This window comes from Aureococcus anophagefferens (assembly GCF_000186865.1).
Source record: "Aureococcus anophagefferens unplaced genomic scaffold AURANscaffold_2, whole genome shotgun sequence".
Classification (NCBI taxonomy): domain Eukaryota; class Pelagophyceae; order Pelagomonadales; family Pelagomonadaceae; genus Aureococcus; species Aureococcus anophagefferens.
Window position 1 is genome coordinate 599,818 of NW_008705562.1, and position 26,046 is coordinate 625,863.

General features: G+C 72.6%; 6 protein-coding genes across 6 annotated transcripts; 3 read left to right on the plus strand and 3 right to left on the minus strand.

Moving 5' to 3' along the window:
• Nucleotides 1-213: 213 nt before the first annotated feature.
• AURANDRAFT_61070 (hypothetical protein) lies at nt 214-2,825 on the minus strand (the record flags this gene model as incomplete). Its single annotated transcript, XM_009035222.1, has 4 exons — nt 214-1,121; nt 1,168-1,309; nt 1,363-1,528; nt 1,672-2,825. 4 exons carry the CDS (start codon nt 2,823-2,825, stop codon nt 214-216), a joined length of 2,370 nt encoding a protein of 789 aa, XP_009033470.1.
• An 8,181-nt stretch (nt 2,826-11,006) lies between these two features.
• On the minus strand, nt 11,007-11,270 carry AURANDRAFT_20180 (hypothetical protein; the record flags this gene model as incomplete). Its single annotated transcript, XM_009035221.1, has 1 exon — nt 11,007-11,270. One exon carries the CDS (start codon nt 11,268-11,270, stop codon nt 11,007-11,009), a length of 264 nt encoding a protein of 87 aa, XP_009033469.1.
• A 5,243-nt stretch (nt 11,271-16,513) lies between these two features.
• Nucleotides 16,514-17,542, minus strand: AURANDRAFT_61072 (hypothetical protein; the record flags this gene model as incomplete). Its single annotated transcript, XM_009035220.1, has 1 exon — nt 16,514-17,542. The coding sequence occupies one exon, from the start codon at nt 17,540-17,542 to the stop codon at nt 16,514-16,516; it is 1,029 nt and encodes a 342-aa protein (XP_009033468.1).
• Nucleotides 17,543-17,718: 176 nt separating this feature from the next.
• Nucleotides 17,719-18,348, plus strand: AURANDRAFT_61073 (hypothetical protein; the record flags this gene model as incomplete). Its single annotated transcript, XM_009034721.1, has 1 exon — nt 17,719-18,348. The coding sequence occupies one exon, from the start codon at nt 17,719-17,721 to the stop codon at nt 18,346-18,348; it is 630 nt and encodes a 209-aa protein (XP_009032969.1).
• Nucleotides 18,349-21,131: 2,783 nt separating this feature from the next.
• LHC13 (hypothetical protein) lies at nt 21,132-21,944 on the plus strand (the record flags this gene model as incomplete). Its single annotated transcript, XM_009034722.1, has 1 exon — nt 21,132-21,944. One exon carries the CDS (start codon nt 21,141-21,143, stop codon nt 21,750-21,752), a length of 612 nt encoding a protein of 203 aa, XP_009032970.1.
• Nucleotides 21,945-24,009: 2,065 nt separating this feature from the next.
• AURANDRAFT_61075 (hypothetical protein) lies at nt 24,010-25,419 on the plus strand (the record flags this gene model as incomplete). The annotated part of the gene is made up of 1 exon (XM_009034723.1): nt 24,010-25,419. The coding sequence occupies one exon, from the start codon at nt 24,010-24,012 to the stop codon at nt 25,417-25,419; it is 1,410 nt and encodes a 469-aa protein (XP_009032971.1).
• Nucleotides 25,420-26,046: the final 627 nt, after the last annotated feature.

Below are 26,046 nucleotides of genomic sequence, written 5' to 3' on the forward strand. Positions count from 1 at the left end.
GTCCTACTACCCGTCCCTCGAGGACGGCGCGCTGGCCGCGGACTACGCGGGCGTGCGCCCGAAGCTCCGCCCCCCATCCGACGGCGCGGCCGACTTTTTACTCCTCGCGGACGGCGCCACGCTCCACGTCCTCGGCGTCGAGTCCCCGGGGCTGACCGCGTCCCTCGCGCTCGCGGACGAGGCCGCGGACGCCGCGCTGGGGCTCCCGCGCCGTTAGTAGGGGAGCGGGGTCGCGCCGTCGGAGCCGGAAGCGTCGGACTCGTCGCCGTAGCCCGGCGGCGGCGGCTCGAGGCGGACGCAGTGGACGGCCTTGCAGCGCCGCGCCGCGGACCGGACGACGGCGAACTCGACGGCCTGGCCCGCGACCACGGGCCCGCCGCCGTCGAGGACGTCGAGGCCGTGGAGGAAGAAGTTCTCGCCGCCGGCCTCGGGCTGGCACGCCGGGTCGTCGGGCCGGATGAAGCCCCAGCGGTGCTGCGCGTCGAAGCGGACGACGACGCCGGCCAACCGCCGCCCGTCGAAGAGGGGCTCGTCGCCCGCCGCGAAGGCGCCGAGGGCGCCTCGGCCGTCGCCGTCCTCCGGCCCGTCCGCCGCGGGCACGAGGCGCACGACGTCGAGCGCCTTGGGCCGCCCGCTCTGCGCCTGGATGCCGTAGGCGAACTCGACGGCGTCGCCCGGCGCGAGGCGCCGCGCGCAGCCGACGACGTCGCCCGCGTGGACGAAGAGGTCCGGGCCGTGGTCCGCCGGCGCCAGGAAGCCGTACTGCTTCCGCTCGACGTCGAACCACTTGACGCGGCCCAGCAGCCGCGCCGGCGGCGCCGCGGCGCCCGGCGGCCGCGGCGACCCGTAGCGGCCGTAGGCCGGCGGCGCGTAGGGCGACCCGTAGTAGGGCTGGGGCCACCGCGGCGGCGGCGACCTAGGCGTCCGACGGTGCGCGCGCGCGCGCGCGTCTCCGGGCGCCGGCGGTGCTCGCGGCGGGCCGTAGTAGGGCGGCGCGGTCGCGACGACGGTCACGTGCGCGGCCTTGGCGCGGCCGCGCGGGCACGTGCCGCGGCAGAACTCGACGGCGTCGTTCGTCCGCAGCGCGGCGCCGGGCCCGCCGCCGGCCTCGACGTCGTTGCCTGTGAAAACAGCCTCAGCGACGACATCGCGGCACAGTAATCATACCGTGGACGAAGACGTACGGCGCGCCGCCGTCGCCGCCGTCGCAGCCCGGCAGCGGCCGGTCCGGCTGGATGGCGCCGTAGTTCTTGCGCGCGTCGAACCAGAGCACGCGGCCCGAGATGCGCGCCGCGTCGACGACGAGCGCCTGCGGTGCGCCGCGGGGGTGGGCAGCCCATTTGTGGGACGCGAGCGGCGCACCTTGGAATTCCGGGGCAGCGGGCCGCCGCCGTCGAGGATGACGCCGCCCTGCGTCGCGCTGTCGAAGCTCCCGTAGGCGCTCGGCTCCGCCTGGATCATGGGCCGCGATCGTCGGAAGTACGAGCAGCCATGTGTGGAAGACAGCCAGTGACGGCGGCGAAGTGGCCTTCAACTTCATGAGTGGTAGGGGCCACCGATTCCGGAGCTTCGGATTGCGAACTTCAAGATGTTGGGGCGAAATAGGCGCTTCGCGCCGCGCGGGGGGCGCGCCTCCATCTGTCCCGGCCGCCTCAGGCCCGCGGGAGGAACTTGGGCGCGTAGGCGTCGGCCCACTCCGCGACGCAGGCGTCGTCGTAGTCGCACCGCGGCGGCTTCGGCGGCGAGGGCTGGTCGACGTCGTTGGCCTCGTGGGGGCACCAGACGGCGGCCTCCGGCGCGGACGAGTCGGCGTCGACGGCGGAGCCGTAGACGTCGCCGCGGGGCGGCGCCCGCGCCGCGCGGCCCGCGGCGCCGGCCGCGCGCGAGAAGAGGTACGGCGCGAAGCGCTCGAGGCCGCGGCGCACCGCGCCGACCGCGTCGCCGTCCGCGAGGTCCCGCCCCGCGCGGCCGCGCCGGCCCGGCGACGGCCGCGGGTCCTCGACGTCGCCCCCCGCGCAGAGGTCCGGCCGCGCGGCGCGCTTCGCGAAGAGGTCGGACTGGAGCCGCAGGAACTTGTCCATGATCTCCGGCCGCGCGAGCGTCGCCTCGTAGGCGCTGAGGCGCACGGCCGTCTGCACGGGCCGGGCCACGGGCGCCGCGCCGCCGAACGCGCGCGCGGGCTGCCGCCTCGGCGACTGCTCGAGCTCGAGGTCCGACATGTCGAGGTCGTCGCGGCTCGCCGCCTCGGGGCTGAAGGGCGGCGACGCCGGCTCCGGCGCCTCGACGACGTCGTCGTCGTCGTCGTCGTCGGCCTCGGCCTCGGCCTCTTCATCGTCCTCGGCCTCGGCCTCTTCATCGTCCTCGGCCTCGGCCTCCGGCGTCGCCGGGCTCCGCGGCGGCCGCGGCGCCTCGGGCGACGCGGGCGCCTCGGGCGCCGCGGGCGCGCGGTCGACCTCGGGCAGCTCGACGTCCTCGGCGGCGCTCATGTGCCGCAGGAGCTGCTCCATGGCCTCCTCGTTGCGCATCTTGTTCTTGAGCATGTGCATGCGCGTGTACGCCGCGTACGCCGTGAGCTTGCGCACCTCGACGTTCGGCGCGGCCCGCGGCGGCATGCTCGGCGCCCGCCGCCGCGCGGGGCTGGGTTCCTGCGCCGCCCGCTCCGCCGGCGACGGCGGCAGGCGCGACACGATGGGGTGCGTCGACTGGGCGCGCGGCGCCTTCTTCTTCGCCGCCGCCGCGCCCCAGTCCCGCAGCCCGCCGGCGCCGCGGTTCGACGCGTCGCCGAGCGGCGTGCGCGCGCGCGGGGGGCGCGGCGCGTCCGCCATGGCGCCGCGCGGCGTCGCGAGCCGAGCGTCCGGCGTCCGGCCCGCGCTGCCAGCGCCCGAGTGGACGTCCGCGCTCTTCGGGGACAGAAGGTAACGGCGCCGAGCTCGGGCTGCCCACACGGCAAGGTTTGTGATGCCAGTGGGTTGCAGCAAGCGATCGCGATTTAGTGGCAAATCGGTGTGAGACGGCGAGGGCGCGTTTGAACCCATGTGGCCACTGATCGCGCTCGCTACCGTGGCGGCGACGAGTGGCACGATCGTGCCCTGCGTCGCGCCCATCGATTGCGCCGCCGAAGTCAACTATACGGTGTGTGACGAGAATGAGCGCTTCTGTCGCGACGACTCGTCGACCTGGAGCGCCGACGACGGCTCGGGGAACTGCGCCTGGGTCGCGGAGGACCCGGAGGCCCGTTGCCCCCTCCCGGGGAGCGAGGCCGTCCTCGGCTGCGCGGGGGGCGAGGAAGCGGGCGACGCGGGCTGCGACTACGAACTCGTCTTCGAAGCCGCGCGAGCGTTCGAGACGGTGTCGGCGCATGGGTGCCCACGCGCCTACGCAGCCTCGTCCGGAGCCTACGGACCTAACGCGCCCACGCAGGTTCGAGAAGTGCTGCGACGCGTGCCGCTACGGCGTGTGCCGCGCGCCGAGATCGAAATCCGAGAGGAAACACTGGTCCCTCCGCGGCCTCTTTAAAGCCGTCGCGCTCATGTACGCCGCGGGCCTCGGGATCCTCGCGTGCGTCGTCTGCTGCACCTTCGCGTGCCTGCGCTGGTGCGACCGGCTCACGGCGCGGTGCGAGCGCGAGCGCCAGCGCGAGAAGCGGCGCCAGCGCCGCGAGGACCGGCGGGCGAAGCGGCGGGCGAAGGAGATCGAGGAGGACCTCGAGCGGCGCGCGTTCTCGTTCTCGCTGGACAGCGAGGGCGTCGAGACCGAGCCGCCGCCGCTGTCGCGGATCGCGGAGGAGGACCTGAGCCTCGACGAGGATTCCGACGAGGAGGTCGCGCGGAGAAAGCGGTCGCCGCTGTCTCTATCGCCGCCGTCGCCGAGCTCGCGGAAGCGATCGTCGCCGAAGAAGCAGACGCCGCCGCGCGCCGCGCGGTCCCCCTTGCGTGCGCTCTCGGCCTACTTCGGCAACAAAAGAAAAACGCGCGGCTAGCTCACGTTAAGACTCCCGCCGTCCGAGGGCGGTGGTCGTCGTACGACGCCCGAGGTCCAGTACTGGCGCAGCAGCGACCCTGCGGCGATGGGGTCGAGCACGAGGCCGCGGACGCAGTTCGCGGCGATCTCGAGGTCCTCGCGCTCGTAGGCCGTCCCGTCGAGGAGCGACATCTTGAGCACGGCCCGCGCGAGGTGGATGGGCACGCCGCAGAGGCGGATCTTCGCGCGGATCCGCAGCTGCCGGTGGCCGTGGGCCTCCGTCGCGCCGCCCGCCTCCGCGTACTGCGCCAGCAGCGAGTAGCCGTTCGCCACCATGCGGATCGCCGCCAGCACGTGGACGGCGCGCAGCGGCAGCCGCACGTCGTCGCCGGACCAGGGCCGCGGGTCGCAGGCCCGGATCCGGCCGCAGGACGCCGCGCGGACGAGGACGACGGCGCGCACGGCGGAGACGACGGCGCGGACGACGAACATCGCGTCCCAGCTCCAGTAGAACTGCGCGGCGAGCGCGACGGCGTTCGCGTACTGGCACGCGGCGACGGCGGGCGTCAGGCTCAGCGCGATGCCGTTGGCGACCAAGGCGCACGTTAGAGCGCAGTGCGCGGACGCGACGATCGCGCGCACCGCGAGCTGCGGGTGGCCCCCGCCGCGGACCTGCGCGTCCGTTGTTTAACCCGGGCACGCGGAGGGGCGCCGCCGGCCGGGCTGATAGCGGACGATCGATCTCCGCGCGGAGCAATGAATGCTGGCTCCGGGCCGGCTCGAGGCTTGAAAAGCCGGCTCGGAGCGTTCGCGCGTGTAGGTTGGAAGTTTCACGGGACGCTGTCGAACGCGCCGCCGCGCGCGCACACACTGGCTGCTCGCGCAGCGCCGACTTTTCCGTGGCATCGTTTCCAGCCCCGCTCGCGAGCTCGACATCGGCTGGCCGCATCGCATGGAAGCGAGGCCATTCGCTGTGCGGCACCATCGGCTTCGTGCACAAGGCTTGCACAGCAACGATCGTAGGATGGAGTCAAAACTGCTTAACACCCCCACTGCTGCTGCTGGACGGCGTGGGTCTGGAGGAAGGCGGAGAGCTTCGTCCGCGGCGTCGCGTCGACGTCCGCCGGCGGCGGCGGCGGCGCGCCGTCGCGGACGGGCGTCGGCGGCGCGGTCTGGAGGTCGCCCTGGAACGGCGGCTCGCTGAGCGAGCGGCGGGGCGCGGGGATCGCCGCCGCGGCCGTCTTCGGCGTACGGTCGTCCGTCGCCGGGTCCGCCGCGTAGGGGATGTAGGGCGCGTCCGGCGGCTTCCACTTGGACTCGCCCGTGGCGACGTTGAAGAAGTAGCACCGCTCGTAGTTGTCGTCGTAGCACTCGCGCCAGGGGATGGCGCCCAGATCGTCGTCGTCGAGGGACGCGTCGCTCAGCAGGCTCCGGTTGGAGAAGGTCCGCGCGCGCGACGGCGCGGCCGCGGCGCCGGCGGCCGGCCGCCTCGAGGGCGACGCCGGCGCGGGCGCGGGCGCGGGCGCGGGCGCCGGGGCCCGCGGCGGCGGGCGCCGCTTCTCCGAGAGGACGTCGTAGGCCGCGTGGCCGATGGGCCCGCCGTCGGAGTTCGCGCGGTCGATCGCGTCCGCGAGCTTCCGGCGGATCTCAGTGCGCCAGATGCGCTTCGCGCCGTCGTGGTCGTTCTCGAACTCCGTGGGCAGGGACGCGTAGACGGCGCGGAGCTCGACGGCGTCGAGGTTGTGGTACGCGTAGCGGCTCCGCAGGTCCGCGACGTGCGTCTTCGCCGTCGCGCGCGGATCCGCGTGCACGAGCCAGAGGATCTTCTCCGAGAGCACGCGCGTCGCCAGGGGCACGAGCCTTTCGTCGTCGGGCTGGAGGCCCACGGACTTGGCCAGGAATTCGGCCACGGCGCGGTGGTCCATGGTCTTGACCGTCCGCGGGATCAGCTTGCGCATCGCGGCGAGCGCGTCCAGGTTCGGCCGCCGCTCGCGCTGCTCCCACATGGCGTCCGCGGCCGCGCGCCGCGCCCAGAAGCCCGGGTGCTTGCGCACGGCGGCGCCGAGGCGCTCCGCCGTGAGCCGCGCGTCGCGCGCCGTGCCCGGGTTCCACTTCTCCTCGACGGCGACGCGCGCGAGCGCGTCGCGGAGCGCCTGCGCGGGGAAACTATGTAATACTTCAAACTTGCATGTCTTCTTCACGGTTTCGACATCTTCCGTCGCGAAGTCGCCGAGAAAAAACGATGCGTCCGAACATCGGCCGAAACGACGTCGACGCGACCGGGAGGTTCGAAGTTTCGCCGGACCGGTCGGTTCCCGCGCGGCGGCGCGCGTGCTCGAGGGACTCGAGCGTCGGCGGGCCCGCGGCGGCGACGACGCCCTGGAGCGACCCCTCGTCCTCGAGCTCGGGCAGCTTCTTGAGCGTCTCCACGAGCACGCGCGCGCGCGCGATGCGCCGCGGCGACCCGTCGCCGAGCAAAGCGGCGAGCGCGAACGCGTGGATGACCGCGCGCTCGTCGCCGCCGCTCGCGTGCTTCGCCTCGCCCTCGCTCGGGGTCTCGTCGGGGGGCGACGCCCGCGCGGTCTCGTCCCGCGGCGGCGTCGCCGCGGGCGCGGGCGCCGCGGCGGCGTCGCAGGCCGGCGGCGGCGACGCCGCGCGCGGCGGCGGCGGCGGCGGCGGCGACGCGGGCGGCGGCGGCGGCGTTTCGGCGGCCGGGGCGCCGCGCTCGAGGACGCGCTCGTAGAGCAGCGCGAGGCGCCGCCGCAGGAGGAAGCCGCGCGCGGCGCGCTGCGCCTGCGCCGAAATCAAACAGCGAGCTGGGTTTCAAACTTCAGAACTCTCCATCTCGGTCAATTCGAAGTCGATTCGGCTGATCTTTGGACGAATCGATTGCTCTCGTCGAGGTCTCGAAGCACAGCCAAAAAGCTTGCGTCGAAACGGTCTCATATGCTCACATTGAAGTCGGGTTGAAGATTTGATTTCGGCACGGCGCCGCGCGGCGGCGGCCGCGACGTGGCGCCGCGCGCGGCCCGCGTCGCCGACGCGCGCGACCCACCACCAGGGGTCGACGCTGCCCGCCGCCGACGCGGCGTCGCTCGCCTCGTCGGCGACGTCGGCCGCGGGCTCCCGCGGCGCCGGCGCGGGCGACGGCGGCGGCGGCGCGACGACGGCGGCGACGACGGCGGGCCCCGCGTCCGCCGCGAAGAGCGGCGGCGGCGGCGGCGGCGCGGCCTCCGCGTCCTCCTCCTCCTCCTCCTCCTCGAAGAGGGGGTCGTCGAAGAGGGGCGACCGCCGGGCCGCGCCCTCGGCCGCGGCGGGCGCGCCGCGCGCCCAGAGCTCGTCCGGCGACGACCGCGGCGGCGGCGGCCACTCGCCGTCCGCGGCGGCGGGCGTCGCCGGCGCCGCGGGCGCGGCCGCGGCGGGCGCGTCCGCGGCGGGCGCGTCCGCGGCGGGCGCGGCCTCGAGGGCGCGGTGCGGCGGCGGCGCCTTGAGCTTGGCGAAGAGCTCGGGCTCGCCCGGGTGGAGCGGCGGGAGCGTCGCGCCGTCGCCGCCGTCGCGCTTCGCGGCCGCGCGCGCGGCGACGGCCATGCCGTCGGCGATGGCGCGCAGGTCCTCCTCGTCGGCTTTCGTGGTGGCCGCGAGCTGGAGCGTCGCGTCGGCCGCGGCCGCGAGGCACTGCGCCGTCGCCGCGCGCCTGGGCGGGAAAAGCGTGCGAACTTCCCGACTTTGGAGGCCGGTCGTCTTCCACTCGTTTCGGCTCATGTTTGGACGGGCGATGATCTCTCGGAGCGCTCTCGAATCCTTTCTCCGGAACGATCGCGCGCGGCACACGCGTGTTGCGGCGACCTCGAATCGCCCCTTTCCCCGCCCCGCGGCGCGCGTCGCGAGCGACCGCCGCGTCAACGCGTCGACCGCGGACTCGATCGTGCGGTCGGCCTTGGACTTGGGCGAGTCCGGCGGCGACGGGTCGCCCCCGCGGGGCAGGCGCGGCGGCGACGGCGGCGCGTCCGGCGGCTGGAAGTCCGAGTCGTCGGACGCGGCGTCGTCGGAGCCGCGCGCGCGCTCGTCGTCGCTGATCGTCTCCGCGCGGCGCCGCAGCTGCCGCGGCGACGGGTGCGCGGCCTCGTCGTCGTCCGCGTCGGGCTCGTCGTCGCCGGGCCCCTGCGCGCGGCGCACGAAGACGCGGCCCGTCGGGTCCATGAGCGCCAGCAGCCGCTTCGTCGCCGGCGCGAGCGCCTCGTCGTCGCCGTGCTCGGAGGACCCCGCGAGCCGCAACAGCGCCTCGACGAACTCGGGCCAGCGCAGCGCCGACGGCGTCGCGTCGGCGTGGTTCCGGTGCCGCGCCGCGCGCGCGCAGTCGACGACGGCCGCGGGCGGGAACCGCGCGGCCGTCAGCAGCCGGAAGTCGCGCGCGAAGTGGAGCACGCCGAGCAGCGGCACGGCGTCGGGCGCGCCCTGGGGCTTCTTCGCGCAGTAGGCCACGAACAGGCACCGCAGCGCCATGTCGTGCTCCCGCGCGACGCGCAGCGTCGCCGCGTCGACGGCGACGTCGCACGCCGCGCACCGCGGCCGTCGCTCGCCTGTGCCGAAACCAAATCTTCAACCCGACTTCAATGTGAGCGTATTCGAATGTTTTGACACAAGCCCTTCAGCTGGGCTTCGAAAACTCGACCAGGGCGATCGATTCGTCCAAAAATCAGCCGAATCGACTTCGATTTGACCGAGCTAGAGAATACTCAAGTTTGGTCAGGACCACCCAAACCAGTGGTTGGTTTCGGCACAGCCGCTCGCCGCGCGGCGTCGCGGCCAGCACGGGCAGGACGCGCTCCGCGAGGAAGCAGCGCAGCACCAAATCGCCCGGCGGCGCCGCGGGCGACGCCGCCAATCCGCCGCGCGCGGCGCCGCCGCCCTCGCCGCGCCACCACGCGGCCGCGAGCTTCGACAGAAAGGCCTCGAACTGCTTCTCCGTGCGCAGCGCGGGCTCCGCGGGCCGGTGGTAGCCCCGGATGGCCTTGGAGTGGGCGACGTCGCGCGGCGACCCCTGCCCCGCGGACCGCTCGAGCGCGCTGAGCACGAAGGACGGCGACAGCGCGTCGCCTAAAAGCCCCGCGAAGCGGCAGAACGCGTAGCAGTCGCCCGCGCGCCACTCGGACTTGCCCAGGCACCGGAAGGCCGCCTTGGGCACGTCGTCGAGGTGCGGCGGCGCCCGCCCCGGCCGCTCGCCCCGGTCCAACAACCACCAGGGCGCGCTTAGCGCGAGCGAGCCCGCCAAACTCTTCTCGACGACGCGGCAGCAGTCCTCCGCGAGGCGCCGCAGGCTGCCCTCGAGGCCCTCGGGCGTGCGCCGCGCCCAGCCGGCGAAGAAGGTCTCGAAGGCGTCGAAGGCCACGCGCTCGCTCCGGAAGCGGCCGCGGAGCGCCTTGGCGACGGACGGGCCGCCGCGCGCGCGCGCGGCGGCGAAGTCCGCGACGACCTCGCTCCGCGGCGCCAGACCGCTCCGCGAGAGCACCTCCCAGCCCAGGGGCGCGGGGCCGCACCCGTCGAAGTAGCCCCGGAAGTAGTCGCCGGCCTCGAAGGCCGCCGGCGCGTCCTCGGGCGCGCGCCGGCTCCGCGCCTCGAGGAAGCAGAAGAGGCACCGGAGCGGCGCGCGGTGCGCCCGCAGCAGCACGTCGACGCGCGCCGTGTCCTCGCTCCGCACGCTCGAGGCCTCGCCGGTTTCGCGCGGCCGCGGCCGCTGCGGACCGCGCCGCTCGTCCCGCAGGCCGCCGGGCGACGGCCGCGCCACGCGCCGCAGCGGCGTCTTCTTCACGTTCACCGCGAGGCTGCTCGACGACAGCGACGACGGCGACGACGCCACGCGCGGCGCCGGCCGCGCGCGCGGCGCCATGCGCCTGCGGTCGGCACCGCGCCGCGACGACGTCGAAGGCAATCAAACTTGGCTCGTCGATGGGCAGCCCTGTTGAATGCATCAAACTTCACCTTAGAGCTGATCGAGCTGCACCTTTACCATCTTTACCCCGAAGTGGGAGGTGTGGAAACGATTTCCTAGCCCCAACTACGCTTCGTCGTCGCGCGTCGCGGACGCTCTGCACGATTTCCATCTCGTCCGCGACGTTCGTGCGATGGGTAAGCGCGGCCAAGCAACTCTCGAAGTGCAGCCGCAGTTCCGGCCCGACGCCGCGCCGCCGCCGCCCCCGCTGAAACCCGCACCGCCGCCGCCGGAACACGCCGCCGCGCCGGCGACGCGGCCGCCGGAGCAGGCGCCGGAGGAGCATGTGCCCTCCGGCGAGCCCGCGGCGGCGCTCCCGGCGCCCTCCGGCGAGCCCGCGGCGGCGCTCCCGGCGCCCTCAGGCGGCGAGGCCGCGCCCGCGCTCCCGGCGCCCTCCGGCGGCGGGCCCACGGTGACGCTCCAGGCGTCGGCGTCGGGCCTGACATCGCTGTCGCTGGAGCACAAGCTCCACTTCGACGGCGTCGCGCGCTGCTCCGTGCACTCCATGGTCACGAAGCGGTGGCGGCCGGCGTTCGTCGTGCTCGACCGGCCGGAGCTGCTGCTCGTCTTCCGGTCCCGCGAGGACTACACGGACTACCTCTTCAACTCGCAGATCCGCGACGGCGACCGCAAGTGGCTCGTCAAGAAGGCCGTGCCCGTGTCCTTCCGCACGAAGACGAGCCCCGTGGTCACGAAGCGCTACCCATCCTCCGGCTTCGTGTGCTACTTCACCGTCTCCGAGATCCGCGACATCGGCACCGTGACCGTCTGCAAGATCGGGGGCCAGGCGGCCGAGCTCGCGAAGATGCGCCACGCGATCAACGTCCGCGTCCGCGACGCGCGCGAGGCGCGCGAGCGGCGCGTCGCGGGCGCGACCGAGGTCGCCCGCCCGCCGCCGCCGCCGGCCTAACTCTTGTTGAGTACGCGCCGAGCCAGCGGGGAGGTTCGTGGAGCGGGCCGGCGTTCCTTTGGAAGCGGCTCCTAGCCCGGGGGTCGCCGCGACCCCGCCACTTCCCCCTTGCCCGCGACCCCACGCCGACGTGCCTTTTAAAACGGCCTACTCGCCCTCCATGGTGCTCTTCACGGCGGACTCGCAGTAGTCGAGGCTCCGCTCGAGCTTGGAGAGCTTCTCGTTGATGCGCGCGAGCTTGTAGCGCGCGGACGTGTCGAAGCGGTTGAGGAAGTTGGTGATGGTGAGGAGGTTCATCTGGACGATCTCGACGAGCTCGCGGTTCTCCCAGTCCTCCTGGATCGTCTGCACGACGTGCCGCGTCGCGGGGTCGATCGCGGACCCCGGCGCGGCCGCGGGCGCCTTGGGCATGGCGCGCGCCTGCGGGGGGGGTCGCCGTCAAGGCCGGCGCGCCGTCGGGGGGGGTGCTGTTGACGACCGGCGCGCGCGCGGCGGCGCGGCGGCACCGGCGCGCGCCGCCCCCGGGAACAGCTCGTGTGCGCCGACGCCGGAGACGCACGGCGGGGTGCGCGGCTCGAAGCGCGCGCTCCGGCAGCCGGTCACAAGGGGCGCTCCGGCGGGTCCGACGGACGGCGCGCGCAGAGGTGAGGCAGGGCCGAAGTCGCGGCCGCGGGCAAGGAGCGCAGCACAGATGCGAGCACTAGGCCGGTGGTGAAGCCTACTTGCCTGCAAGTGCAGGCGTGTATAAATATCTTGTATAAATGCAGCCCACGATGGACGCGCCCACCAAAACGCACGAGCCGTGACGCGATGCTTCGCCTGCTCGCGCTCCTGGGCGCCGCCGCGGCATCCGCGACGCGCGCGGAGCGCATCGCGGCCGTCGCCGCGAACCTGAGGCGCTCCGAGTTCGGCGCGCGCTTCGCCGCCGAGGCGCCGCGGCGCGCGCGCGCCACGGAGGCCTACGCGCGGACGCTGGCCGGCTGCGGGCGGCTCCGGGGCAACGTGTCGCTCTGGGTCGTCTACCACGCGACGGCGCGGCTGCGGGAGGGCGCGCTCGGCGACCCGCGCGCGACGCACGCGGTCGGGGTGCGCGCCGCGGGCCCCGCCGTCGCGTCGCCCTGCGACTTCGACGCCGGCGCCTTCAGCGAGCTGTTGGCCCCGGACTCGTTCCACCAGACGCTCATGTCCGAGCACTCGGCGCTCATCCTCCTGGGCCTCGCCGCGCCCGCGCTCGCCGGCGCGGGCCACCGCCTCGGCACGTGCTCGTGGAAGGCCGCGCTCAAGGGCCGGCCGCCGCCCTGCGAGCTGCTCCGGGGTTTGGCCGGCGCCGGCCCGCGGACGGTCACGTACTGGGGCCCCGACGCCGGCCCCGCGGGCACGGGCCTCGCGCGGCACCAGGCCTTCGTCGCGCGGAAGCAGCCCGGCGGCGAGAACCTGATGGGCGCGACGATCGGAAGCTTCTTTGTCCGCGTGGCTCGACGGCGCGCGGCCGCGGACCACGGCGTCCAACGCCTCGGCCGCGGCCTGCCCGGGCGACCTACGGCGACCTCCACGGCCAGGGCGTTCTAGCGAAGGTCGACGTCGATGCCAACTGCCGCTACTGCCGCGCGGGCTACTGGACGAACTGGCACCGGTGCCGCGTCGGCTGCCACCGGTGCTGGTCCTACGTCCTCGAGCAGCTGAACGTCATCTTCTTCCGCGCGTTGTCGGACCTGCGCTACGTCCACGACGACGCGCGCTGCGGCGCGCCCGCGGCGCTCGCGCCGCCGCGCGTCGCCGGCCGCGGCGACTTCGACGTCGCCTTCCTGCGGGACGTGTACGCCGCGGCCTTTGGCTAACACCAGGATATATACACGGACCCGCGACGCCCTAGAAGAGCCCGAAGAACTTCTTCTCGGGCGCGTTGATGTTCGCCTGGCTGCCGCGCTTCTGCAGCCGCTCGATCTCCTTCTTGCCGAGGGCGCCGGAGTCCCGCCACATCTGCTGGTCCGCGGAGATGCCGTTCTTCCGCGCGCGGCCCGCGACGCCGTCGCTGCCGGCCTCCTTGCCGCCGCCCGACCGCGCGCCGCGGCCCGTCCAGTCGACGGCGCCCGCGTCGCCGAAGATGCCCACGTTCGGCTTCGCGTTGTTGTACTTGACGTCGAACCTGTTCGCCTTGAACTTCTGCGCCTTGCCGTCGTTGTAGGCCTTCATGCCGCCGAAGCCCGTCGTCTCCCAGCCCTTCTTCTTGCCGATGCCGAAGAAGGAGAACTTGTTCGTGATGTCCGAGTTGTCCCAGGAGCCGCCGCGCTGCATGTAGGGCACGTCCTTGAGCGCGATCTCGCCCCGGCGGACCTTCTCGGGGTCCACGGGGAAGAGGTGCTGCGCCTCGCCCTTCTCCTTGGCGACGATGAACGACGCCATGGACCGCGACTGGAAGCCGCGCGCGCCGCCCGCGCCGAAGTTCTTCTTCTTCTTCTCGTCCGCCTCCTGCTTCTTGAGCTTCGCGTAGGCCTCCTTGCTCATGCCGCTCGGCACGTAGGCGGACAGCGCCGTCGTCGACGCGACGGCGCGGGGCGCGGGCGGCGCGGCCAAAAAGGCCGACGCCGTGGAGAGCGCGAGAGCGATGATGATTGCGCGCATGGCTCGCTGCAATGGATCGAATAGCGTGCACAGCTTGCGAGGTCGAGGCCGATGGAGGCAGCGGATCGTCGACCACGTGAGGTGGATGGCTTCGCTGAATGTGATGGTGAATCGATGTTGCCGCAGCCACGCCCGAGATATATCGGTTCTCGACGTTCGTGCACGTGGCCAACGTCCACACACACACGAAACAGCACAAAAGGCAGCGACCAGACGACAGACCCACGAAATTCCCCCCCCCCGCGTTACTACGGCGAATAGAAGCCCGGCGCGATCCGGGGGCTCGGCACCGTCGGGCTGCCCGCGAGGACCGGGTCCCGGGGCCCGCCGGCGTAGAGCGTCGAGCGGGGCGACGCCACGGGCGACAGGGAGCTGTCCCGGTCCTTGGCGCCGTCGACGTGGCGCCGCGCGTGCGACGGCGAGTCCGCGCCGCCTTCCACCAGAGCGCGCTCGCCGTGCTCGATGAAGTTGAGGTGGCGGACGACGGCGAAGGCGTCGTGGGCGTCGACGACCTCGACGCGCACGGCGGCGGACTCGACGCGCGCGACGCCCGACGCGCCTCTGACGTCGAAGACGAACTCCGTCGTCGTCCGCGTGGGCGCGTCGCGCGACATGGCCTGCGTGAGGTGCCGCCAGCCGTCGCCGCCCGTCGCCGGGAGCCAGTGGAGCCGCAGCTCCCGCGCGCCCGCGCAGTAGACGACGACCTTGCGGAGCGCGATGCTCCGCCGGAACTGGAGCGAGATGAGCTGCGGGAAGAGGCCCGCGGACATCCAGAACGTGGACATGTTGCGGTCGACGACGTGGCGCACGGGGTGGCGCGCGTCGTGGGACGACGCCCAGAGCTGCTTGATCTCGTGGCCGCTGACCTCGTCGTTCGCGGCCTCGCCGTAGTACGTGTCCACGGAGTCGTTGCTCCCGATGGACGTGTCGCTCGACACGTCGCTGTGCTTCCGCCGGCCGTGGACCTTGAGGTCGTGCTCGCCGCCGAAGATGACGGACGTGGACACGCCGCGCATCTTCGAGGACAGCGGCCGGACGTGCTGCTTGCTCTCGGGGATCGTCTTCATGATCTGGACGGACGGCTTCCGCGCGGACATGGGCCGCGCGGACCAGGGCCGCGCGCCCGGGCCCTTGCCCCGCTGGTGGCGGCTCGTGCCCTCGCCCGGCGCGCACCCGAGGCCGCCGGGGTCCTCGCCGCTCTCGCCCGTGAGCAGGTCGATCTCCGCCTCCAGCGGCTTCTTCAGAGCGTCGCTGTGCGCCGACGCGCAGAGGCGCTTCAGCTCCATGATCTCCAGGTCCTGGCGCTTCAGGTTCATCTCGTGCTTCATCGGCGGCAGGCTGTGGCCGCTGTCGAGCGTCAGCTCCACGCGCGAGAACGCCATCGCCGGCGTCTTCTCGCGCGTCGGGCTCCGCGGCTCCGACATGCGTTGACCGCCGGGCGCCGCGGCGGCGGCGGCGCGCGCTAACGGTGGATGGGGTGCTGGAGGCCGCGCATGGGCGCGCGCATCGGGGGTAATGGCGGCATTACGAGCGGGCTGCCAAGTACCCGCCGCTTTAGAGCTTTCAACATTGGCCTGCGAGGCTGAAGAAGACGATGGAGCCCCGAACATCGACGGAAGCACCAAGGGCAGTCCACGATAACAATCCTCGACCCAGGGCCGGTTTGGCAGACCGCAAGGTAAATGTTGGCTGGCTGGCTGGCTCGGTCGCTGGCAGCCACCCATTTCTTCAATGTAGACGTTGCATGTGCAAATCTTGCGATTTTCGCGCGGGAATCATGTCAAAATCTAATTAGGCGCCCGGAGTGGCCCGCCGGGGGTGACGGAAGCGCGAGCGCCGACGCGCGTGGCCGGCGGCCAGCCGGTCGCCGCAGCCGCCCCAGGACGGCGCGGCGCGCCGTAGGCGCGCGTTGTAGAGGTTGTAGCGAGGGGTCGTTTCGTGGACTGGACGTCCCTGGCTGGCTGGCTGGGTCGGCCCTGGGCGGCTGGCTGCGGTCTTGGCCTGCCCTTGGAAGCACGCACATGAATGGAGCCGCCGGCCGCTGGAGCGCGACCGTCGATGGACGACCTGCCGGCGGTCGTCCTTGCGACCACGCTGGCCTTCATCGACGGGCGCGGCCGCTCGCGGGCGGCCATCGTCGGCAAAGACTTCCTGCAGGCGGCCGTCGCCGGCAGCCCGGCGAAGACGTGGCGCGGCGCGCTGCGCCGCGCGGCGGCCCTGGACCGCGCGTATCGCTGGGACCAATTCGGCGCGGGCATGGAGCTCGCGGCCGGCGGCGGCTGGCTGCGCGTGTGGTCCGGAACGCTAAGGTTCGACGAACCGGAATACCATGGGTTGCTCGCTTCTTTCCGAGTGCCGACAAACCCCTGGGGTGAGCGCTCCCCGCGCTTCGCGCTTTATCGCGAGGTCTCGACGTGGGACGCCGACGAGGAATTCTCGACGCGTTTTCCAGAGGAACTCCTTTTCGGCTCGAGCCAATATACCTATCTACGGAAGGAACATCGGCACGTCAAGATGGAGCCTTGCCTCCTGCTCAACGAGCCCACGGAAGATCAAATCGCGGTCGCCGGCCACGCGAACTTCTTCGGCCCGGCCCAGCGCTGGTGCGACCTCGCGAAGCTCCTCGATAAACTGGAGGAGCGCAGAGACGTCATGCCCTTCTCCAGAGAGTTCGGCTCTGGCACATCAAACACGGCCGTGGCCATCATGCCCTACAGCCGCCTCGATTCGATGTCTCGGGCTGGACTGGTCTCTGGACTGAGCCTCCCGGAGGACGCGCGGTCTGTCTACATGGGCGGCCACGGGACGACGCAGACCGTCGCCGCGGTCATCGTCCGCCTCCGCCCCTTTGAAGAACGGCGCTTAGCATCGTCTCAGCGCCGTCATCGTCCGCCCGCGGTGAGGTTCGCGACGGCCCGCGTCACGCCGGCCTTGAAGGGCGGGAACGCGTCGACGTCGCCTCCGCCTCCGTCCGCCCTTTGAAGAACGTACGGGCGTACTACGTTGCCAGAACTGAACAAGAAGCAAGGTCATTACGTCTTCTTCTTCTTCGGCACGGGCGCCGCCTGTTTTCCCGCGCACGCGTGGAGGTTGAAGCCCTTGTGCTTCGCGTAGCCCTCGACGACGGCGACGCCGCAGAGGGACTTGTAGACCTCGACGAGGATCGTCACGTCGGGGGTTTTCAGGTCCACGGGGTGGTGGGGCGGGACGAGCTTCGCCAGCGCGCGGATCGCGATGTCCTTGGGGAAGCTGTCCGCGTTGCGCCGCTTGAGCTGGATCGCGTAGGACCGCGGCGGCGCCGTCCCCGGGTCCGCCGGCGCCTCGTCGGCGGCCTTCTTCGCCGCCTTGGCGACGGGGTCGTCGTCGTCGTCCGCGTCGCCGGCGGGCGCCGCGCCGCCGGCCGCGCGCCGCGCCTCCTCCGCCTCCAGGAGCGTCGCGCCCGCCGGAGCGCCGAGGCCCCCGAACGCCTCCGAGATCAGCGGCGCGGCGCCCTCGACGCAGGCCGCGAGGTCCGCGAAGCCCACGGTCTGCAGCGGCATGACGCGCACCATGAATTTCGACCCCGCGGCGGCGGACGTCGGCGCGCCGGCGGCGTCCTCGGCTAGAAGCGTGGCGAGGCGAACGACGTCGACGCGCTTGTCGACCGTCGCGTAGAGCAGGCCCTGGGACCCGAGATCGTGCAGGACGATCTTCGCGCCCTTCCTGCTCGACGCCGCCTCGGCCGCGAGCGCGTCGGCCAGCGAGCCGCCGGGCGCCGCCGCCGCGGCCGCGGCGAACGCCTCGGGCGCGACGCGCTCCGCGTACTCCTGCAGCAGCTCAAAGGCCTCGGACGCCGCCTTGCGCTCCTGGCGCGTCGGGCACGTGAACAGCAGCGCCTGGCGGCCGCGCAGGTCCCGCAGCTGGTTCACGCGCCGCAGGACGTTGGTGTTGTCCTTCTTGGGCTTCTTCGGCGCCGGCGCCGGCGCGGCCTCGGCGGCGGCGCGCTTCTTCTCGGGCGCCGGCGCCGGCGCCGCCGTCGTCGCCGTCTTTTTCCTCCCGAAAATCTTGCGGAAGAGGTCCATGATATCGGCTGCGGATGCTACGAGTGCTTTACAGAGAGCCCATGCTATAATCGCTGCTTCAGCGTTGGCTGCAATGACGTTCAAGGAGAGCGCACGATGGTGATTCGGAGGTGAACGACATGGTGCTAGTGTGACGAAGTAAGAGCACGCCAGGCTGCCCCGAAACCGCGACGGCAATGGTCCTGCCCGCGCTCGTCGACGAGGACGCGACGCGCGTCGTCTTGGCGTTCCTGGACCGCGCGGCGCTGGGCCGCTTCGCCGCGACGTCCGAGGCCGCCGACGCGCTCGTCGACGACGCCCCCTGGGAGGCGCTCTACCTCGACGACGTCGGGCGCCCGCGCGCGGCGGCGACGCGCGCGCGGCCGCCGGCGTGGTGGCGGCGCAAGACCCGCGTGTGGCGCGCGCTGTCGCGCGGGCTCGCGCTGCGGCGCGTCCGGCCCGGCGCGTACCTGCCCCTGGGCCTCGGCGGCCTCGCGGCCGCGCCGCTCGGCGACGGCGTCGTCCTCCAGGGCGGCGCCGCGCGCGGCTTCCTCTTCTCGGACCGGTGCTGGTTCTGGGCCGGCGGCAAAATCCGGGAGCAGGCCGGCTACTGCCCGCGCGGCGCCGCGACGGACGGCGCGGGCCGGTCCGCGCCCAGGGCAGCAAAAGAGAGCGAAATTCCCAACTTCAAAGGCTCCTATCTCGGCCGTTTTCCACTCGGTTTGGCTGACTTTTGGACGAGCGATCATCTCTTGGAACGGTCTCGAAGCGTGGATGCTTTTTCAGGAACGCTCGCGCGCGGAACACTCAAGTTGAAGCGAACTTGAATATCTCTTTTCCTGCCCAGGTCCGCGCGCGCGCCGCGGTGGCAGCACACGGCCGTCAACGCCGGCGGCGCGGCCTGGTTCTTCGGCGGCGAGGTCGACGACGCGCGCGAGCCCTTCCCGCGCTGGGACTGCGACGCGTCCCTGTTCCGCGTGACGCTCGAGCGCGGCGCGACGGTGTGCGCGCGCGTCGTCGCGTCGGGCGACGCCGTCGCCGGGTCGAGCGGCCACTCCTGCGTCGCCGACGAGGCGCGAAAACGCCTCGTCTTCTTCGGCGGCCGCGTCGGCCCCGGCGGCGCGTGCACGGCGGACGTGCGCCACTTCGACTACGAGCGCCTCGCGTGGCGCGGCGCCGTGCCCGTCGACGGGCGGCCGCCGGCGCCGCGGTGGTGCCACGCCTGCGCGGCGCTCGGGTCCGGCGGGTCCTTCGTCGTCGCCGGCGGCTGGAGCAACCCCACCGCCGCGCGCTTCTACTTCGACGACTGCCACGTCCTCGAGGGCGGCGCCTGGAGCGAACTGGGCGCGGACGTCGTGCGGCCCCCGAAGCGCACGCAGGCCTGCTGCTGGCACATCCCCGCGGCGGCCTCGCGCGGCTACGTCCTGCTCTTCGGCGGCGCCGCCGCCGAGCCGGGGTGGGAGGTCGACCCGCGCCCCGACCCGTCCGGCCGGCGGCGGCGCCCGAGGCCCGTCGAGGACCGCGACGACGCCTGGGTCCTCGACGTCGACACGGGCTGCTGGCGCCGCGCGGTCCTCGGCGGCGCCGCGCGCGGCGGCGGCGGCTGCGGCGCGACGGTCACGACCGCCGGAGGATCCAGGCTCCTCTTCGGCGGGAAGCGCGAGGTGCCCGACGCCTGCCCCGAGTTCCTCGACCAGATCTCCGAGCTCCGCGTCACCGGCCGCGAGCTCCACGCGTGCCTGCCGTCGCTCGGCGACCTCGACGAGGCGCCCGTCGACGACGACCCCGACGGGTTCGACTCCGACGACTCGGCGACCTGGGGCGGGCTCCCGGGCGGCTACGGGCGCGAGGTCTTTTTGTAAAAAAACGCGGCATCTTGAAGTTCGCAATCCGAACTTCTGAGTCCCGTCAAAGTTGCACGGCTCGGTCGCCGCAGCGCGATGATGGCTTCCATGATCCGCTGGGCTGCCGCCTGCGCGCTGCTCGCGGCGACTAGTGCGCTTGGGTTTATTCATCACATCTCACGCCCACTCGCTCCCCGGCATGGCGACCGGCGGCTGCGCGTCGGGCTCGCGAAACTCGCAGGGCACGACGTACGCGTCGAAGGGGAACTCGAGGGTGTTCTTGTTGATGATCCGGAGCGAGTGCGGCGGTCCCGGCGTCTTCATGATGGTGTAGAAGGGGTGCTTGTACCCGTCCGACGCGTAGAGGTTGATCTCCTGGTTGTCGTCGTTCGGCCCGGAGGTGATTTCGATCATCGCCTTCATGTTGCGCTTGCCCATGTCCTCCGTCTTGAGCAGGATCGCGATGGCTTCCACCTCCGGCCCGAACGTCCAATCCGCGATCTTGCCGCCCTGGATGAGCTTGGGTTCCGCGCCGGCGACGCCGGCCTGCTCGGACGCGCGGCCGACGCCGGCGTTGACGACGCTGGCCTCGAGCGGGAAGTTGTGCGTGCGGTCGTTGTGTACGGAGAGCGTCTTCGGGTGCTTCGGCGTCTCGATGATGGTCTGGAAGGGCGTGCCGACGCCGTCCTCGCAGTAGACCGTGAATTTCGTCGGCACGTACGCCGGCGTGTGCCACAGCTCGACGCTGGCTTCGAGCGGGCGGCCGTTCGTGCTGCAGAGCGACAGCTGCACGCGCTCGGTGCTCGTCTCCGCGAGGTCCCAAGTCTTGAGCGTGTCGCCCTCGATTCTCACGGTGTCGCCAGCGACGAGCGACGAGATGCCGTAGCGCGGGATGCGACCGCGGAATGCATCGGCGGAGCGGCCGCTGATGGAGAATGCGCTGGCGGTGCCGATGAGGATGGCGGCGAGCTTCATGGCGGAGGAGATTGTCGGCTGAGCGGTACGAAGCGGTGAGTGCGTGCAGGTACGAAGCGGTGAGTGTGCAGGCCGGTCTCAGATCATGCGCTCTGCAGCCGAGGTCTGTAGCTGTCTGTGAAACTTCAATCAGGCCTTCAAGCAAACGCGTGCGCGCGTCACTGTCGGCCTACGCGCCAGCGCCGCGCTGAGGCAGCCCGATGCGCACGGCGCGCAGCAGCTATGAGGGCACTCCGAAGCCCCTACGCGCTGAGCGCAGCGCCAGCGCGACAGAGGAGCCGGCGTCGCCATACGTGCGGGCAGTCGAGAGCCTGGAGGCGGTGGCAGACGTGGTCGCGCAGCAGTGGCGCTGGTGCACCCGCCAGCGGGTCGAGCGGCGCGCGGCGGCAGCTGCGATGCTCGCCGCGGCTGCGCATCTCCATCCTCGAGGTCCTACCCCCGGCGGCTCGACTCAGCCTCGGGACGAAGATCGAGTCCTAGCCCAGCTTTCAAGCTATGCGCAGCGTCTTTTTCGCTCCCGGGGAGAGAGTAAACGGGGTCGATTACGAGTCATCGGTCGTCGCAGTGACTCGCCGCGGGCGTGGCACGTTGCGCGGGCGAAAACGCGGTCCCGGGAGCCGCTCCGGCGCTCCGGCGGCCTCGTTTTCGCCGCAGCATCTGCGCGCCCCGCCGCGGCGGTCGCGCTCCCCGCGATGGTCCTCGGACCCGCGGCGGACGGCGACCGATGAGATGACGAGGGCGCGCGCGCCCGCCGCTCGCGACGGCGCCGCCCGAGCCGCGCCGCGCCGCAGGTCTCCGCCATGTACAAGCTCCTCGCCCTCGCCGCGTCGGCGTCCGCGCTCATCGCGCCCGCGCCGAAGACCGCGCCGGCGGCCCTGCGGGCCGCGGAGCTCCCCGAGGGCGCGAGCCGCCCCTTCGGGTTCTGGGACCCCTTCGGGTTCAGCACCTACGGCTCCGAGAGGACGCAGGCCTGGTTCAAGGCCGCGGAGCTCAAGCACAGCCGCGTGGCCATGGCGGCGTGCACGGGCTGGATCACGACGGAGCTCGGCTTCCGCTGGCCCGGCGCCTACGACCTCGCGGGCCACAAGTTCGCGGACGTGCCCGGCGGCCTCGCGGCCGAGGCCGTCTTCCGCGACAACAGCGGCATGGTGCAGATCCTCTTCACGGCGGGCCTCCTCGAGTTCTGGGGCGAGCTCCAGAAGCCCCACTACATGAGCGGCGGCAAGCCCGGCAACTTCAAGCTCCTCTGGGACCCCGTCGGCTTCACGGCCGCGATGCCCGAGGCCGAACTCAAGGTCCGGCGCCAGCGCGAGCTCAACAACGGCCGCCTCGCCATGATCGGCGCCGCGTCCTTCTGGTCCGCCACCTACCTCGACGGCTCCGTGCCCGCCCTCACGGGCACGGGCTTCTGAGCGGCGCCGCCGACCGAAGGCCGCGCGGCGCGCGCGGCCTAACCCGCGAGCGACGTCCCGCGCGAGCGTCGCGCGACGCTCCACGAGAGACACGAGAGAGACACACGATGCGGGGGCGGAGGCCTAGAGAGCGGGGAGCTTGTCCGCGGGCTTGGGCTCCGTCTCGGCGATCCAGTGGTTCTTGACGACGTCGATGTTCTTGAGGGGCGCGTCGAAGTCGACGCTCGGGATGGCGGCGATCTTGGCGAAGAGGGGGCGGATGAAGCCGATGAAGCCGAGCTGGAACTTGCCGAGGACCACGGAGCCGCGCGGCGGCACGGACGGCTTCGCCTTGCCGTTCGCGAGCTCCTTCTCCGCCTGGGCAGCACAAGAGTGATTCAACGTCGCTTCAACGTGAGTGTTCCGCGCGCGCGCGTTACGGAAACAACATCCACGCTTCGAGACCGTTCCGAGAGATGATCGCTCGTCCAAAAATCAGCCGAAACGAGTGGAACATGGCCGAGATCGGAGCCTTTGAAGTTGGGAATTTCGCACTCTTTTCCTGCCCCGTTCTCCGCCTGCGCGTAGAACTCCTCCATGACGAGGTCCGTCCATCGGAGGTGGGTCTTGACGGGCTTCGTCGGCGCCGAGATGTCGCAGGCGTGGACGATGGCCTTGACGACCGCGAGGTGGTTCGCGGGCGTCGCCGCGTCGCCGGCCGCGCCCTCCTTGCGTAATAACCCGTCGAGCTGGGCCATGGCCGCCATGTGGTGGGCCATGTCCGTCGCCAGGACGCACTCGATCCAGTAGAGCCGGCCCATGCGCTTGCCCGGCGCGTCGAAGGAGTCCCAGAACCCCTTGGCCTCGACGATGGACAGCGCCGTCGCGACGTGGTAGTTCTCGAGCGGCGACTGGTCGTTGTAGCGGACCGCGAAGTCGTGGCCCGTCTCCACGAGGTAGGCGTTCGTCAGGCCCACGTGGCCGACGTCGTGGGCGAGCGCGGCCAACAGGACGACGAGGAGCGTGTGGTCGTTGTCGTCGTCGACGGCCTGCGCGGACATCAACCGGTGATCCCCGCCGAACTTCGGAACTCTCTCGCTCGGCCGCGTCGACGTCGATTCGGCTGATTTTGGGACGAATCGAGCCCTCTCGTCGCGTTCTCGAAGCACATCTGGTCCACACCGTTCGAATACATGGAAGTCGGGTCGAAGATTCGAGGTCCGCGCGGTCGAGTGCGAGCGCGGCCTCGTATTTCGGGCTCTTCGCGAGCGTCGCGTGGAGCGACTGCATGCAGTCGGCGCCGTGGAGGCAGTTGTGGTAGGCGACGTCCTCGTAGCCCGCGACGATCGCGTCGACGCAGGTCCGCACGACGGCCCCGTAGGGGCCCGGCGCGAGGTCCCGCGCCTTCACTAAAACCTCGTCCGCGAGGACCTTCGCCGCTAACCGTTGGTCCCCGACGGCGTCGACGACGGCCCACATGTCGAAGTCCCAGCTGTGGATGTTCGCCAGCAGCGGGCCGACCCGCGCTACGACTGCGTCGGCGAGGTACGCCGCGGGCGCCTTGAAGGACGACGACGCGCCGAACGCCTCGACGGCCCGGTTCTTCGCGATGAGGTTCTTGACGGCGCGCACGCCGGCGCCCTTGCTCTCGCCCAGGACCCGGGAGACCTCGGCCTTGTGCGGCGTCGCGCCGTACGCCGAGATCATCACTGCGCGGCGCGCGCGCGTCGCGGCGCGCGCGGGCGCGAAGGGACGCGGACGTCGCGCTGTCGACGTCGGACTCGTCGTAGGCGCGCTGCGCCTCGCTGCCCTTGCACAGCTGCTTCAGGCTCTCGAGCATGTCGCCGAAGAGGTGCACCGTGTCGCGCCGGTCGCGGCGCCGGTTCGCCGGCGCGTGCTCCTCGAGGAGCTTGCGCAGCAGGCCTACGTATGTGTGGGAGTGCTCGGGCTGCCCATGGAAACGCGACGCACCGAGCTCCTCCCCATCGAACTCCAGGGGCGTCTTCGACTTCTCGTAGGCATCCAACTTGCCGAGCATGACAGAGGATGGCGCTGCTCTCTCCGGCCAATCCGTCTTCCGTCGGTTGTTGACGATCGAGCACGAATGCATGAAGGGCAACTGCATGATGCAGTCGAGTATCTAGTCGCTGAAGAGGTGTTGCCCCTCTCTGGCTGAGCCTCGGAGGCGAGGTGCGCGGCACTCGGCGTCCGCTCTGGCTGAGCTCTGAGGCGAGGTGCTCGCATCTCGGCGTCGACCGCCGCGCCGCTGCTCTCACTGATGCGGCGCCACAAGAGCCACGCGGCCGGCGGCCTCTGCAAGCGCGGCCACGACATGACCTGGGCCAAGGTCGAGGCGCTCGTGGCGCCCGTCGCCGCGGCGAAAGCGCCGAGACCCGGCGACGTGCGCATCGTCTTCTACCGCGACGCCAACGCCTGGTGCCCGCACTGCCACAAGGTCTGGTTCGCGCTCGAGCAGAAGGGCCTGCGCTACGAGACCGTGCGCGTGCACCTCCGGGGCGACCCGCGCGAGCCGCCGAAGCCCGCGGCGTACGTCGACCTCGTGCCGTCGGGCGCCGTCCCCGCGGTCGCGCTCGACGGCGAGGTCGTCACGGAGTCGCTCGTCATCCTCGAGCGGCTCGAGGCCATCGGCGCGCCCCTCGGGCCCGGGTCCCTGTTCCGCGCGCAGAAGGACGCGCTGCTCCGCGCGTCCGACGATTACGACTGCGACGGCGACCGCTGGCTGCGCAACGGGGACCCCGCGAAGGAGGCGGCGCTCAAGGCCGACGCCGTCGCGAAGCTCGAAACGCTCGACGCCTGGCTCGCGGGCGGCCCCTTCTTCCTGAAGCTGCGGCGACCGTCCCTGGTCGACGCGGCGTACGTCGGCTTTTTAACGCGGTTGGCGCACAACTACGCGTACTTCAAGGGCTACGACGTCAAAGAGGCGCACGCGAACGTCGGCGCCTGGTTCGCGGCCATGGAGGGCGAGCGCGGCTACCGCGCGACGCGCCAGGAGGCCTGCTTCGAGCAGCGCGTCTACCAGTTCCACCCGTCGCGGCGGAGGCACGCGGAGGCGTGCATGGGCCTGCGCCGGCGGCTCGTCGGCGAGCCCGACGGCGCCGTCCAGCCCGCGCCGGAGGTCGCGGCCTGGGGCGCCGCGGCGCCGGCGGACGCGCTCGCGGCGGCGGCCGCGCTCTGCGCGCGGCGCGAGGCCGTGCTGCCGTTCCTCGCGCGCAAGGCCGCCGAGGGGCCGCCGCCGCCGGCGACCGTGGACGCGCGCGGCAAGGTCGCCTACGCGGCCGCGCCGCCCGCGCCGCCGGCCCCGGGCGCCGACGACGCGCTCCTCGCGCTCTGCGCGCTCCTCGGCGGCGCGTGGCCCGACGACCGCGGCGACCGCGGCGCGGCCGCGGCCGCGGCGGCCGCGGGCGGCGCCGCGGCGCTCGGCGACGGCTCGCCGCTGGCGACGCTCGCGGCGACGATCGGCACGCCGCGCGACATGCCCGCGGCGGCGGCGGCCGCCGCGCGCGGCGCGATCCGGGCCATGCGCGTCGCGTCCGGCGTCGCGGGACCGACGTGCTGCGCGTGCGGCGAGCCGCGCGCGGGCGAGCCGCCGGCCTGCGAGTGGGCGGACCCGTGCGCGTCGTGCGTCGACGACATCGCGCGGGCGACGGACGCGACCATCGAGCTGTAGTCTTGTTTTACACGTTGTAGGTCGTCTGGCCCGCGGCGCCCGCGTCGCCGAGCCTCGGGAAGAGGCCGCCGGTGCGCGCGACCCACGCGTCGAACGTGGGCTGGCCGCCGTAGGCCTCCCGCTGCTTGCCGTCGAGGCGCTTCGTCGCGCCCGCCATGATGCCGTAGATCGCGTAGAACCCGACGCCGCCCATGATCGCGGGGCCCAGCGCCGCGGCGCCGGACCCGAAGGACGGCGCGCCGCCGACGAGCAGGCCGAACCAGAAGAGGACCTCACCGAAATAATTCGGCTGCGCGGGGACGGATGGGTGAGTGGGTGTGTGTTTCGCGGGGCGCCGGGAACGCGCGTGCCGGCAGCTCGCGTAGAGCCCGCCCATGGGGCCCTCGAAGGTGCCCGGCGCGACGGCCGCGTAGGCCTCGCGCTTCTTGACGAACTTGTGCGCGTCGGCCCAGGCCTCGACGAGCGCGCCGGCCCAGGCCATGGAGGCCCCGGCCCAGGCGACCGCCGGCGCGGCGGGCGCGGACCGCAGCGCAAAGAGGAGCGGCGACGCCATGAGCGCGTAGAGCGCCGCGACGCCGGCGACGAGCGGCAGCCGCTGCAGCCGCGGCGTCTTGTCGAAGGCCTTGA